This window comes from Scardinius erythrophthalmus, assembly GCF_964197995.2.
Source record: "Scardinius erythrophthalmus genome assembly, chromosome: 1".
Lineage (NCBI taxonomy): Eukaryota > Metazoa > Chordata > Actinopteri > Cypriniformes > Leuciscidae > Scardinius > Scardinius erythrophthalmus.
In genome coordinates, this window is record NC_138221.1 from 22,788,545 (window position 1) to 22,803,133 (window position 14,589).

Here is a 14,589-nt window from a genome sequence, read left to right on the forward strand (position 1 = left end):
TCGATGATGTAAAACTTTGTAAAATTAGTAAACATTTGCTACTGTATTTTTTACGGTAAGGTACGGTAAATGCAACGGTAAGTTTTTTTTTTACAGTGTACTTCCAAAATCCGTACATTTAACAGTATATTAATGTAAAATTACATGAAATGTCCCGTGAGAGCTATTACAGTTTTTCACTGTATATAGTAAGGGTACATACCGTTAAGGAATTAACATTTTTTTTCGTTGCTTTTTTACAGTTTTTTACTGTTAAAATTACGAACATTTTTAACAGTGCTGACAAGCTGAGCCATATCGCATTAATTATCGTACATAACAATGTCATGCGATATATCGCCCAGCCCTAATCATAACCTATTGCAGTTAATTTTACAATGTACCGTTGCCGGTCGGCAGGCGTCAATGACTCGCAATTAGGGCTGGGCGATATAAGGAATATAGGTAGTAGGCTAATCTCTATGTGTCTGTCTGTCCGTTTACATTTTGATTATTTCGAGAACTGTTCATCCAATCGACTTCACATATATATTCAATATAGACAGACACGCGAGACGCGACACGTTCAGAATTAATAGTAAACTACAGAACAGCGCGAGCGGGAAGCGGCGCACCTCACGCGAGCAGAGAACGGACACTGCACTAGTGATATAAAACGCACACAGTCTGTTAACTTAAGCAATACTTTTAAGGTAGTCTAATATTTTTCTGACTAACAAATTACTGACACAGTAAAGGGTAGATTTAAAGAAAGAAAAACGAAATTTAAATAAAGAAAAAAACGAAATTTAAATAAAGAAAAAATGAAATTTAAATACAGAAAAAAAAGAAATTTAAATAAAGAAAAATGAAATTTAAATAAAGAAAAAACGAAATTTAAATAAAGAAAAAAACGAAATTTAAATACAGAAAAAAAAGAAATTTAAATAAAGAAAAATGAAATTTAAATAAAGAAAAATGAAATTTAAATAAAGAAAAAACGAAATTTAAATAAAGAAAAACGAAATTTAAATAGGCCTAAAGAAAAACTAAATTTAAATAAAGAAAAACGAAATTTAAATAAAGAAAAACGAAATTAAGTTAGCCTAAATTAAAAACGAGATTAATTTAGATTTATAATAATGGGTAAAAAGTCGAATACATTTTGTTTCTATTCTATTTTCCACAATGTCAAAGCAACAGCAGCAATTCAAGCTCAGACATGCACTTCGGTCCATGCAAACTCCGCTGTTCTGCGCTCTAGCCAGAGAATCCTCCCGTTGCTGGAACACTTTGCGTCGGTTCTATTTCTAGCATGCACGCGTTTTCCGTGTGGCTCGAACCGCGACTGAGACGCGTGTCTCACGCAGGCAGTGTGCAACTCCAACCTGTTAACATGGGAGCCGAAATAAAAACAGACATGCCACAGCAGCTGAGACTCTCATGTCAGCAGCCAGTGTGTCGCTGGCCTTATTCAAGCGCGAATGAGAACCGTTTCGCAGGGGATCCCTGGTGTCAATAAAAAAATGAATAAAAAAAAAGGTAAAAAAAAAAAAACGTTTTTTCGTTGTTGTTTTATAAATGCTCTATGACAATATAAAAGTTCAATCAAAATGCAAAACATCGCGTTTTTTTTTTTTTTGTTGACTAATCGTTGGGCAGGACAGGACTTTGGTCGACTAAGCATTTATTTGGTTGACTACAGCCCTACTTTGCATAAAGATTACATAAACAGAGAATATTTTTTTATAATAAAAAATACTTCATTTAAAAGAAGAGAATTCAAGCTTCATGCCTGTGTGTCTGTATGCCTGTTTGACTGAGTATTCGCTGAGTTATGGTTCATTTTCGGACGCGTTTTAGAATGGACTACACTGACAGAGAGGAGGCAGAAACCTCCTCACAATAAAAACAAAGTGTTGTGCTTTTCGCCAAATAAAGAAAAATAAACATGATGCGAGATCATGTTTATTTTTCTTTATTTGGCGAAAAGCACAACACTTTGTTTTTATTGTGAGTATACACAAAAATAATACACACTGAAAAGGAGTAAGAGGTTGCTTAGGTAGCTAGCTTAAAGCCAATGGGGCTGTCAGTAAGAACAGGTCCAGTCTAGTCACTCTGATGTTAAGGTCTTTATTTTCTTTCCAAATCAGGTATTGGATATGGGTGTGTATGTAGGGGTGTATGTGTGTGAGCGTGTGGTTTCTACAAAGAACAGAAATACAATGTTTTAGTTTACAATGAACATAGCATTGAATTCACAGGAAATAAAGTAATTTAAACAATACATGAGGCCATCTACTCATACTATAAATCTCAAATACATATGTAAATAACTAAAGAACATGCCTAAGCAGGAAATACAGCAAAATAAACACATTTAGGATAAACCTAAGAAATACAGAATAATAGTTAAGTGTCAAACAAAAGCACTTACATGGTCAAATACGCACACGCAGGAAAAAACAAAGGAGAAAGAACTCAGTCCTCTGCACAGTGCATCCATGTGCACCAGAATGAAGGTGCTGTGGGCACAGGTGCAATTTATAAGCCTGATACTGTCCTAATTGGCTTGAGATCAGGTGGGTGGGGCTAGAAGTTAATAGGAAAATTAACAAGCTAAGAGGGGTGTGGCACATGCTTGGCACCTTGAAGCTTAGGGACACACCACTTCTCAACAGCCGCCCCCAAATTTGTATAGCAAATTTGATCAATCAGGGGAGATCAGGCAGGGCCGGAAGAGGAATGAGGCAGGCAATGGGCCTTGTATACGTCCGGTCCTTCACTTGGACATCAGCAACCCTACAACGGCCATTTTTGCTGGGATGAAGGGAGATGACCTTACCCACTGACCATTGGGATCTGGGAAGTTGAGGATCTAGTATTAGAACAACAGTGTTAGGTTGTAGGTTAGGATGATCTGTGCACCACTTCTGTCTGGACTGGAGAGAGGGAAGATAATTTCTAAGGAAATGGGCCCAAAAATGATCGGAAAGGATCTGGCTGTGACGCCATTGATGGCGACTGTGCAGCTCAGAGTCTGGATATGTAACCAGAGGAAGGGAAGCATCATGCCGCCCCATCAGCAGCAAGTTAGGGGTCACCGGGTCAGGGTCAGCAACGTCAGAAGACACATAGCCTATTGGTTTGGAATTTAAGATGCCTTCAATTTCAATCATTACTGTGCGTAATACCTCCTCACTGACAATTTGAGCACCTAGGGTAGTCTCCAGAGCGATTTTGATGGAGCGTATTTCACGCTCCCAGGTTCCACCAAAGTGAGGTGCGTGTGGAGGATTGAATTTGAAGGATATCCTCTGCTTAGCTAGAGCTTCCTGAAGGTCAGGGGTCAGGGAGTGATAGGCATCTAGTAACTCTCTCTTACCGCCAATGAAGTTGGTACCTCTGTCAGAGAGCAGCTCAACAGGTTTACCTCTGCGAGCAATAAAGCGCCTGAGCGCCATACGGAAGGAATATGTATTTATGTGACTGAGTAGATCAAGATGCACGCAAGATGCATGCCTAGTCGTCAGACATTTGAAAATTATTCCCCACCTTTTTTCAGCTCGTCTGCCAATCTTTACTGTATAGGGCCCAAAACAATCCATCCCAGTGGAATAGAATGGAGGTTTGTGAAGGAGTAGGCGAGCGGGAGGGAGATCTGCCATTTGGGGAATAATAGGATGAGCTCGGAACTGTTGGCATTTCGGGCACCTATGCTGATATTTTTTGACTGCCTCACGACCCCTCAGGATCCAGTACCGCCTCCTTAACTCAGCGAATAGCCTCTCTCGCAACAGGATGTTGTAGGTGGTCATCACAATCCTTAATTATAAGCGTTGTGATTGGATGGGCAGGGTCCAGGACTACTGGATGAATGGCATCAGGGGGTAGATCACTACTTCGCCTTAGCCTTCCGCCAACTCGAACGAGCCCTGATGCTGGGTCTAACTCTGGGGCAAGGGAGAGTAAATGGCTTGAAGGTAGAAGGGGCTTTTGGGTTTGAAGGCAGGCTAAATCATCCCTGAAGGAATCCACCTGGGCTTGTCTTAGGATGGCTGTCTCTGAATCACGGTAGTTTTCTGCTGATGGTGGCTTTGCCGCTCCATGAAGGGATGCAGCCATGCAGTCAAGGAGATCTTGGAGGGTGGCAAATTGACTGGGGTCAGGGATGGAGGGGTATGGACTGAGAGATACAGCACCACAGAAGCTGGGCTTACGGCACTCTTCAGTATCATCAGATTGATCTATAACAGGGCTAGTGGGCCACAGTTCGGGGGATTGAAACATGAAGGCAGGTCCTTGGTTCCACCTGCAGGGCCTTTTAAGTTCAGCTAGTAGCTTTCCTCTAGTTAGGTCGTCCGCTGGGTTGTTCTCAGAATCCACATAACACCACTCCTGGCCTTTAGTGAGTTCCTGAATCTTAGCTACCCTGGTTCCAACGAAAACTTTGTAACGGCAAGAATCAGAGGCGAGCCAATGGAGTACAGTGGTAGAGTTAGTCCACAGAATAGTCGTTCTGATACGGAGGGTGAGCTCTGTTTGGAGGAGACTGAATAGCTGAGCTCCTATGAGGGCAGCACATAATTCAAGTCGTGGAATGGATAGTTGTTTTTTGGGAGCAATGCGGGACCTCGCCATGAGGAAGGACACATTCCCTTGCTGCTGACCATCTTCTGTGCGCATGTAGGCAACCGCACCATAGGACTTCTCTGATGCATCACAGAAGATGTGGAGGTCTTGAGTGTCTAAGGAGGTGTCTACTGAATGAGGTGTGAGGCAGCGAGGCAAAGTGATGGTGGAGAGGTTAGGGAGTTCATTTTCCCATGAAAGCCAGGCTTTTAAGAGATCATGAGGGAGATTAGGGTCATCCCATTCTCTTGCCTTTCCCCATAAGTGCTGGACGATGATTTTGGCCCTTGTGGTGTAAGGGAGGATATAGCCAAGAGGATCATACTGGCTAGCAAGAACTCTGTAAATATGACGCATAGTTGGAGTGGTAGATTCAATGGCTCTGTGCCTGTATCTGAGGGTATCTGTATGGCAGTTCCAGAGGAGGCCTAGAGTAGACTCTAAGGGATCAAGAGAAGGATGGTGTGATAACCAGAGCTCTGTTTGTTCTGACCTGGCTTCAGGAGGTAGGTGACAGATGACCTGAGGATCATTACTGGCCCATTGTCTGATTTCGAAGCCACCAAAGGAGAGGGTAGTGCGCAGGCTATGAAGGAGATCTCTGGCTTCCTCTGGGGTAGGGAAACTCTGTAAACAGTTATCCACGTAGAAGTTACTGTGTATGGAATGGTGAATGCACTCATCTGCCTGAGCATCTTTGATGATCCTCTGGAGGATGTAAATGGCACAGCAAGGGCTTGAGGTTGTGCCAAAGGGGAGGACTTGCCATTCATACACAGCTGGAGGAGCTTTACAGTCCAGGTCACGCCAGAGGAATCGCAGGAGAGGTTTATCCTGGGGCAATAGGCGCACCTGGTGAAACATTGATTTAATGTCTCCACTGATTGCAATCTTGTGCTGCCTAAAACGGAGCAAAACTCCAAGGAGGGAAGGCCCGAGGATTGGTCCAGGAAGTAACTGTCAGTTCAGACACTGATTTCTGTAGAAGAAGGAACAATCAAACACAATGCGATCTTTACCATTGTGATGCACATTGTGGTGGGGTATGAACCAGGACTCAGGAGTATCTTCTATTTCAGAGGATGACAACTTCTTGACATACCCAGCATCAACTAATTTCTGGATCTCGCCAGTATAGGTCTCTGCCTGTTGTGGATTTTGAAGGAGTCGCCTTTCACAGCTGCGGAGACGGGACATTACTGCCTCCTTGGGGGCCTTCAGAGGGGGCCAGGGGTCTACACGGAGTAGGGGTTCCGTATATCGTAGGACGCCGTCAACAGGTATTCTGATAGTTTGGGTCTCAAGCTGGTGCATTGCCTTTTGATCCTGTTTGGACCGAACCACTGCATTCATGCTTCTTTGAGGTAACGCATCAATCTGCCATAGTTTCTGGACATTATGGTGGATGTCATCAGGTGGGCATTTAAAGGAGATATAATGAGAACAAGTAGAAGGTATGCTAGAAAGATCTCTTGCAGGACCCTGCAGTGTCCAGCCGAGCCGGGTCTTGATTGCTACAGGGGTACCAGGAGGGCCTAATTTGACAGGTTGTGTTGGGATGATAAGGTGTGTATTATCAGCCCCTAGAAGGAGAAGGGGTCTTACTTTATTAAGCTGTTTGAGAGGGAACTGACGGAGGTGTGAGTAGCGCCGCTGGAGGAATTTCACCGGGTGAGAGTGTTCTGACAAGGATAGCTGTTCAGCAGTGAAGGCTTGACTGATGACATAGGACTTATTAGGATGCACTTTAGGAATAAGGGTGAAGGATACAGAAGCTCCATTAAGAGTCTGAACATCCTGTCTCACAGTTCTCAGCTGTAGACTCTCAGATTTACCTTTTAGCTGAAGTGTTTGGGCAGCAGGGGGAAGGAGGATTGTTCTTTCGGACCCATCATCCAGTATGGCATAAGTGTCTAAGGATCTATTTCCATTGCGCAGGGTCACTTCAGCTACCTTCAGTAGTACTTTATTGCAGTCACTAGGGTGGTCAAGATATAGATTTTGCACTTGCCTCTGGTTCACGTTGCATAGGATGTGTAGGTGTTTCCCATTACATTGGCTGCAGCGTCCCTTCAGGTCACATTGGGTTGTAAAGTGATCTCGTAAACATCGCTAACAACGTCTCTGTTCCTTGATCCAGTTAGTTATTTGGTCTTTGGTGAGCTGGAGGAAATCACCACACTTACTGACATGATGTTCGGTAGAATTGCAGTAAGCGCACACTGGATAGGATTCAGCCAAGTTGTTAGGAGGCTGAATAACTTTGGAGGAGGTCATGTGAGAGGAGGTTTTAATACCATGGAGTATGGTTGTACCTCTTAATGGGTGAGGAGGTGGATTCCTCTGCCGGATAGGCTGAAATGTCCTTTCTCTCCTAGGCTGGCAGCGGGCTTCTTGTTGTAGCCAGTTGGAAAAATCTAGGAGGTTATAAGAAAGAGAACCTGGTCTACTCAAACATATCCATCTCTTAAACTGGCAGAACTGCTCATGGGGAAGTTTCTCTAGAAGTCACTCAACATGTGAGCCACAGGTAAGCTCAGAGAGACCTTCAGGGCCCATGGACTGAAGGAGGCCCACTAATGCCTGCACTCGAAGAGAAAATTGGTCTAAGCCTCTACCATCACCTGTACGAATAACAGGCATCTCCATGATGGTCCGGAGCTCCTTCAAAGCAAGCTGTCTAGGTTGACCATAACGCTCATCTAGGGCTCGTATAGCTTGAGTGTAAGGATCTGGGGCATAAACATAAGCCAAAGCAAGTCTCCTCGCCTGGTCTACCTTTAGATGATCCAACAGGATGTGGTATTTATATTGCTCTGATTCTCTTGGATTTAACAAGTTGGATAGGGCCATCTTTAACATCATGTACTGACATTCATCCTCCCTCGTGAGATCAGGGAAAGAAGGACCTTCTACCCTCCTATGGTTTAACTGCAGGGGCCCAATAGGAGGAAATAGGTGGTTTCGAGGGGCAGCCGATGTCAGGTGGTGGGGCTGCACATTGAGAGGCTGGTATGCAGGCTGGAAAGAATAGGACAAAACACCAGGCAAAGGTTGGGTTGGCAGTGTATAGGCTGGGTGCATGGGGTTATATGAGGCTGGTGCTTGATATGTGGCAGGAAACTGACCACAGCCAGGAGGATGCGTGCTCTGCAACGACTGTGGCATAGGTTGGGTAAGAGGGGCACGACTTACAGGAGGCGGAGGAGATGGAAGCTGTGGCTGAAATAGAAGAGGAGGGGGCCTATGGTCCTCTGCGGGCACCTTGATGTCAAAATGACGTCAAAAAATAGGTCAAAAATGAAAGTCATATTGACATCAAAGTATCGATGTCAATTTGATGTCAAGATTTTGACCTCTGCTGATGTCATTTTGCCAAACAAAAATGTGAAATGCATGGCCGTACATTTATTACCAGCTTCACTTAAAACTTACCAGATTTACTGTATTTAACTTCCGGTTTAATGAAATCATAATCATAAATATTTTTGTATTTTAAAGTCACCATGATGGTGGTTAGCGTTTGCTTTAGTTGTTCTCTTGACCCATAACTTGGTAATATAAAATTTTCTCTGGCTGCTATAATTGTGTGTTTATAAAGCACAATTGCTATAGCTAAAAAAAATCCATGAGATCAGGTGATGTTGGCTGTTTATTGACGATGATGATGGTGTCATCATGTTGTGGCCTGAATCCTTGATCTAATTTAGAGTCTAATGCTTTGATTATGTAGGACTTGTGTTTTTAAAGGTTTATAATAGGAGCCATTTAATTTAACAGTATGAGAGCAATGTTGTTTATCAAATAATATTAATGATTTTAAAGACATTTAGTGCATTCAACTTTTTCCTCTACATTATTACTTAGCCATCAAGAATCAGTGTATGACTCTCAACAATGGTGACAATCAATGAAATGCTTCATGCTGCAGTGCATGCTGGGTACCACCAATCAAAACTCACCCTTATCTCCCAGCATGCATTTCGGCTTTAATAAATTATGCAGCTGGAGTTGATCTGATTATCTGGGTATTTTGTTTGATTTGTACTACTAAAGTGTAGAGCCTGTGCTTCAGTCCAGGAGAAGATCTAGATACATTGATGATTTGCTGCATGTTGCTTTATTTAACAGGCGGTGACTGTGTAGTTGTAGACAGTGGAAATCTTTTATTGTTCAATAGTTTTTTACTTTGCTATATAGTAATACTTTGCTCACATTATTAATGCATTATACATTTTAGTCAACACATTTAAATGACAGTTGGTCAATTTAAGGCTGTCGGTTTCTGCAAGTGAAATTAGTTAACTCGAGTTTTAATTTAGTGCATTTTTACAGTAATGGATTACAGTAAAGAACTGTACAATTAACAGTAAAATACTGGTACTGTTGCCAGTATTTTACTGTAAAAAAAGGGTCTAACAGTGCAGAGAGCAAGCAACCATCAAAACAATGTTAAATCAATGTTTAAAAAAGAAAAATATGGTTTTATTACAATTTTCTAATCTGTGAGTTACTTGTGCTTGTGAGTGCTTTTCAGTTTTAATGTGTGCTTCACTTTTTATTTTTAGGCTACATCTTGATGTAAAATGACAGAAATCACTGCCGGTTTAAATGTGGTCCTGCTGGGAAGAAAAGGAGCTGGGAAAAGTTCAACAGGAAACACCATCCTGGGACGACAAGCTTTCATTGCAAGGAAAAGCTCTAGATCTGTTACTCGAGATGTTGCTGTTGAATCTGGTTCTTTCTATGAACTACCAGTTCGTGTTTATGACACACCAGGGTTTTCTGACACAGAGGAGGAGCCGGAAATACAGTTAAATTATCAGAATCTTTTCCAGAAGTGTGAATCTGGTCCCTGTGTGTTTCTGCTGGTCATCAAAGCTGACAGTTTCACTGGAAAAGAGAGAAAAACTGTGGAGAAGATTGAGAAGCTGTTAGGAGAAGAGCGCTTGAAGAAAACCTGGATTCTCTTCACCAGAGGAGATGAACTGGAGGATGAAAACACAACTATAAAAGAGTTCATCAATGAGACCGAACCACTGAAGGACCTCATTCAGAAATACGATCAGAGATACCATGTGTTCAACAACAATATAAAAGGACCAAGTGATCAAGTTCAAATGCTGTTAAAAAAAATACTTAAGACACACATTGACATACAGGGTGAGTCTTTTATAACAAAATTAAATGTTCTAGAGCTTTTATTGAAAATCATTTTCAGTGAGTTAAAGGAGAACTCGGCAACTCTAGCGAACTCTAGTCACTTCTTCGCTGATTTTCCCTTTTGTTGTCGCATGTTTTCCCCACGAGCTCCCCCTACAGCTGTGGGGGGGCGTATATGTCACAACCAAGCGTGCCGCACAAGCCCTGAAAAGTGAAGCCAAAACGTCTCGATCGCCCCCCGGTGACTGGTCCTAGTATAGGTGATAAGCCCCGCCTCCCCGTATTATTCAACAGGACGTGAGACCAACTAAACAATTAAATTACACTTCAAATATCTTTATTCCAAATGTGGTTTCTTTCATTTGCTGTCGTTTTTATTACACTGATGTAACTTCAAGTGCCTGTTTCAGAAATAAGTACTTTTTTAGTTAGTTACGTGATGCGGTGGTGTAACGTCATGATTGACAGCTGTGATTGACAGGTTCTCTGAGCGAAGTAGTCACTGAAGCACCAACGGACATTTTTTCGGGATCTTCTGAGGACTGAGGAGATTGTATTTTTTTTTAACAAGCCTCTTGTCGTACTGCAATAAATTTTTTAAAAAGTGTGCAGAATGCACTCTCCCTGAGTGCATTTTGCGAGAGTGAGGGCGGAGCGTTGATTTCGCGGCTTTACTTCCTGCTCACGACTGCGCAGGTCTGGTCCCGAAATCGCTACTGCGCAGACTCAAGTTCCAATATGTCAGCGCCATATCGGGACACTGGCGGCTTCAGTTCTCATCAATGGAAGAGAGCGAAGGGGCGTCGTCCATCTTTTTTTACAGTCTATGGTCACAACACGGTCATAAAAAACTCACTTGCGGCAGCCTCCTCCCCCTCTCTACCGCTGCTCATGTGCGTTTGTTTTGATCGGAGCAAGCCAACTGTATTGTGTGGAGCTATGTCTACCGAGGTGGGTAATCTGGTAATACATCATACATGCGTGTGTGTTTATGTTGAATTGCCGTAAAGCGATTCGTGTTTCGCGCTCGTTCTCGTTCTCGCTTCTCACGAGACTTCCAATTTCTATTTTGCCGGGACGGTAGTCCCCAAGTTGCAAGGTTGGTTTTCCGCCTGGGAATGCTGGGGGGAGCGGGGAAAGTCACCAATATCACCAGAACAGGTTGTTTAACCATCCAAATGATTTCTAGACAGTTTTATTAAGTTAAAAAAGTTACCAAGTTCTCCTTTAAGTTTAAAAATGTTATTCATTTTTTGTTTGTTTTGTATACAGTGAGAGAAGAGCCACTGAAGCCGAATCCACTGATGAGAAAAATACCAGACAACATTGAACCAGATGCTCCTCCTGTCAGTCTCTCATCTAGACGGATTGTTCTTCTGGGTAAAACTGGAGTTGGGAAGAGTGCAGCTGGAAACACAATACTGGGACAGAGAGAGTTTAACTCTGTGATGAGTACTAGTTCAGTAACCAGTGAATGTTCAGTGAAACACACCACTGTTTCAGGCAGATCTGTGTCTATAGTTGATACTCCTGGATTATTTGACACAGAGATGAGCCCTGAAGAGTTAATGACAGAGATTGCCAGAAGTGTTTATTTATCCAGTCCTGGACCACATGCTTTTCTCATTGTGTTTCCTGTGAATATGAGATTCACTGAGCAGGAGCAGCAGATTCCACAGATGATTGAGATGATGTTTGGTGAAGAAGTGTTAAAATACTCCATCATTCTCTTCACTCATGGAGATCTGCTAGAAAAAAAGCCCATAAAGAAACTCATTGAGGAGAACTGTAGATTAAGAGATCTAGTTGATCAGTGTGGAGGCAGATTTCACATCTTCAACAATAAAGATGTGAATAACAGAGATCAGGTGAATGATCTACTGAAGAAGATTGACACAATGATAGAGCAGAATGGAGGAGGACACTACAGTAATCAGATGTATGAAGATGCTCAGAGATTTAGACGAGAGGAAGAAGAGCAGAGACAGAGAGAGGAAGAGGAGAGAAAACAAGTAGAGAAACAAGTACAAGAGAAGATGGATAAAGTGGGAAAGGAGACAGAGGAGAGATTCAGAGCAGAGATGGAAGCAGTTAGAAAGAAGTCAGAAAGAGAAATGAGCCAGAGTGGATTTTTTTATTTTATTTCCAAGTACAAGCGTTATTTGCAAATGGCAGCTTTTGTTGTTTGTGGAATCATTATTGGAGCTTTGGTTTTAACTGGTGTTGGAGCTGCTGTTGGAGCTGCTATTGGAGCTGGTGTGACAGCTGTTAGTGTTGGTGGAGGTACTCTTTCAGCTTCTATTTGTGGAGCTACTCTTTCAGCTTCTGTTGGAGCTGCTGCTACTGGAGCTGCTGCTACGGGAGCTGCTGCTACGGGAGCTGCTTCTACTGGAGCTGCTGCTACGGGAGCTGCTGCTACGGGAGCTGCTGCTATGGGAGCTGCTATTGGAGCTGGTATCGGAGCTGCTGTTGGAGCTGTTGGTGGAGGTGTTGTTGGAGCTGTTGTTGGAGTTGCTGTTACTGAAGATTCCAGTTGAACTCCCACTGTTGGCACTCTAGTCTTCGATCTGTACTTGTTTAATGAATTATTTTATACACAGCAAAAACTCCAGTGTTAAATTAACACTCCTGGGAGTGTATATGAGTCCACTCTCAAAAGTGTAAAGTGTTAAAATATGAGTGTTAAATTAACACTCAAGAGTGTTAAAGTTAATGAGATAATTAAGTGATTAATTTAGTGATGATTGAGCATTATTGAAGACACCTGATGTTAACAAGCAGAATCACTGAAGGAGAAAATCACAAATTGTAAGTTACCATTATGGTGATGAGTGTTTGCTTTAGTTGGGCTCTAGACCATTATATGTTTACTTTAGATTTGTTTGGCTGTTGTATCTTATAACTGCCAGATGAACAAAGAAAAAAAAGTGATATGATGGTGTTGGTTATATTATGACAATCATCATTTGAACTTGATCACTGAACTCATTAAGATTCTTATTTCTGACTTAGATTTATATTGTTGATTATAGCATAACTGTGAATCTGCATAAATATCCAAAATTTTAGATATAATACAAGGGATTTGTTAAAAGTTGTTTTGAGAAAAAAAATCATTCTTTTAGGCACACACAGACCTCAAGATTCAGTCTATGCATCTCAACAATGGTGAGGAGCAGAATATTCAATTAGGAAAAGTAAATAACATAGACGATTCAGATCATAATTTATTCATACCGCAATGCATGATGGGAGCCATTAATGAGTTGTGATTGGTGGCAGCCACTGCAACATGCTTTATTATTGTCACCATTATTGAGATTCACAGGCTGATTATTGATGTCTGTTTTTTAAATAAATTTATTTGAAAGTCTTTTGATCGGATCAATGGTTATGAAATATTTTTGAATTATATGAAAAATCACGAAAATCATAATGTAGAATCACAGAGCTGCTGTAATTAACAAGTTAAGCCATCTCAATAAGTTTTGTTTTGCGGACCACAATATGATTATGTCAAAACATAATCAACACCATCAAATCACATTTTTCTTGTTCATTTGACTGTTATAAATCAATAACAGCAGACAAACAAAATCTAAAGTAAATATATAATGGTCTAGAGCCCAACTAAAGCAAACACTGATCACCATAACGGTAACTTACAATTAGTGATCACTTAATTATCTCATTAACTTTAACACTCTTGAGTGTTCATTTAACACTCATATTTTAACACTTTACACTTTTGAGAGTGGACTCATATACACTCCCAGGAGTGTTAATTTAACACTGGAGTTTTTGCTGTGTAGATACACATATAAATGCATGGAATCTAAAAATAATACAAATATTATTACCTGAATTTCCTTTAGTTTACTTTCTAGCTAATCCTTTGGAATAACTATACTGCAAAAGTAAGGGATGAGCTGTCGGTTTAATGGCCATAATCGTTAATTGCATGAGCAGTACATTTCCTTTCCCTTTGCTTGTTATAATAAAACTTGTTGAATATGTTTCTGGACAGATGAAGTCCAACACACAACAAAGGTTGTTGAATAATCATCACTGTGTCTCCTGCTACCTGCTCTTCTGCTGCATCTGAAGATGTATTTACAAGAAAAAGCAACAAGGGCATGGAAATCAAAGAGGAACAATTCAGTTTTTTTCCAGCTTGTGGCTGCAATATTTCATATAGTTAACAATAGAAAAAATGGTCGACGCACCCGGTGAATGGTCTAAATGGGTTCCTCCAGAGAAGAAACGGATCTGCTCATGCGTGAGGTTAAAGGAGAACTTGGTAACTTTTTAACTTAATAAAACTGTCTAGAAATCATTTGGATGGTTAAACAACCTGTTCTGGTGATATTGGTGACTTTCCCCGCTCCCCCCAGCGTTCCCAGGCGGAAAACCAACCTTGCAACTTGGGGACTACCGTCCCGGCAAAATAGAAATTGGAAGTCTCGTGAGAAGCGAGAACGAGAACGAGCGCGAAACACGAATCGCTTTACGGCAATTCAACATAAACACACACGCATGTATGATGTATTACCAGATTACCCACCTCGGTAGACAAAGCTCCACACGATTCAGTTGGCTTGCTCCGATCAAAACAAACGCACATTAGCAGCGGTAGAGAGGGGGAGGAGGCCGCCGCAAGTGAGTTTTTTACGACCGTGTTGTGACACATACGCCCCCCCCACAGCTGTAGGGGGAGCTCGTGGGGAAAACATGCGACAACAAAAGGGAAAATCAGCGAAGAAGTGACTAGAGTTCGCTAGAGTTGCTGAGTTCTCCTTTAAAGCAGACCAT

General features: G+C 41.8%; 1 protein-coding gene across 1 annotated transcript; it reads left to right on the forward strand.

Annotated features, from left to right (window-relative positions):
• Window positions 1–9,200: 9,200 nt before the first annotated feature.
• Window positions 9,201–12,421, forward strand: LOC308695318 (GTPase IMAP family member 8-like; the record flags this gene model as incomplete). The annotated part of the gene is made up of 2 exons (XM_081373436.1): window positions 9,201–9,720; window positions 11,050–12,421. The coding sequence occupies 2 exons, from the start codon at window positions 9,201–9,203 to the stop codon at window positions 12,312–12,314; spliced, it is 1,785 nt and encodes a 594-aa protein (XP_081229562.1). The 3' UTR covers window positions 12,315–12,421.
• Between the last annotated feature and the right edge of the window lie 2,168 nt (window positions 12,422–14,589).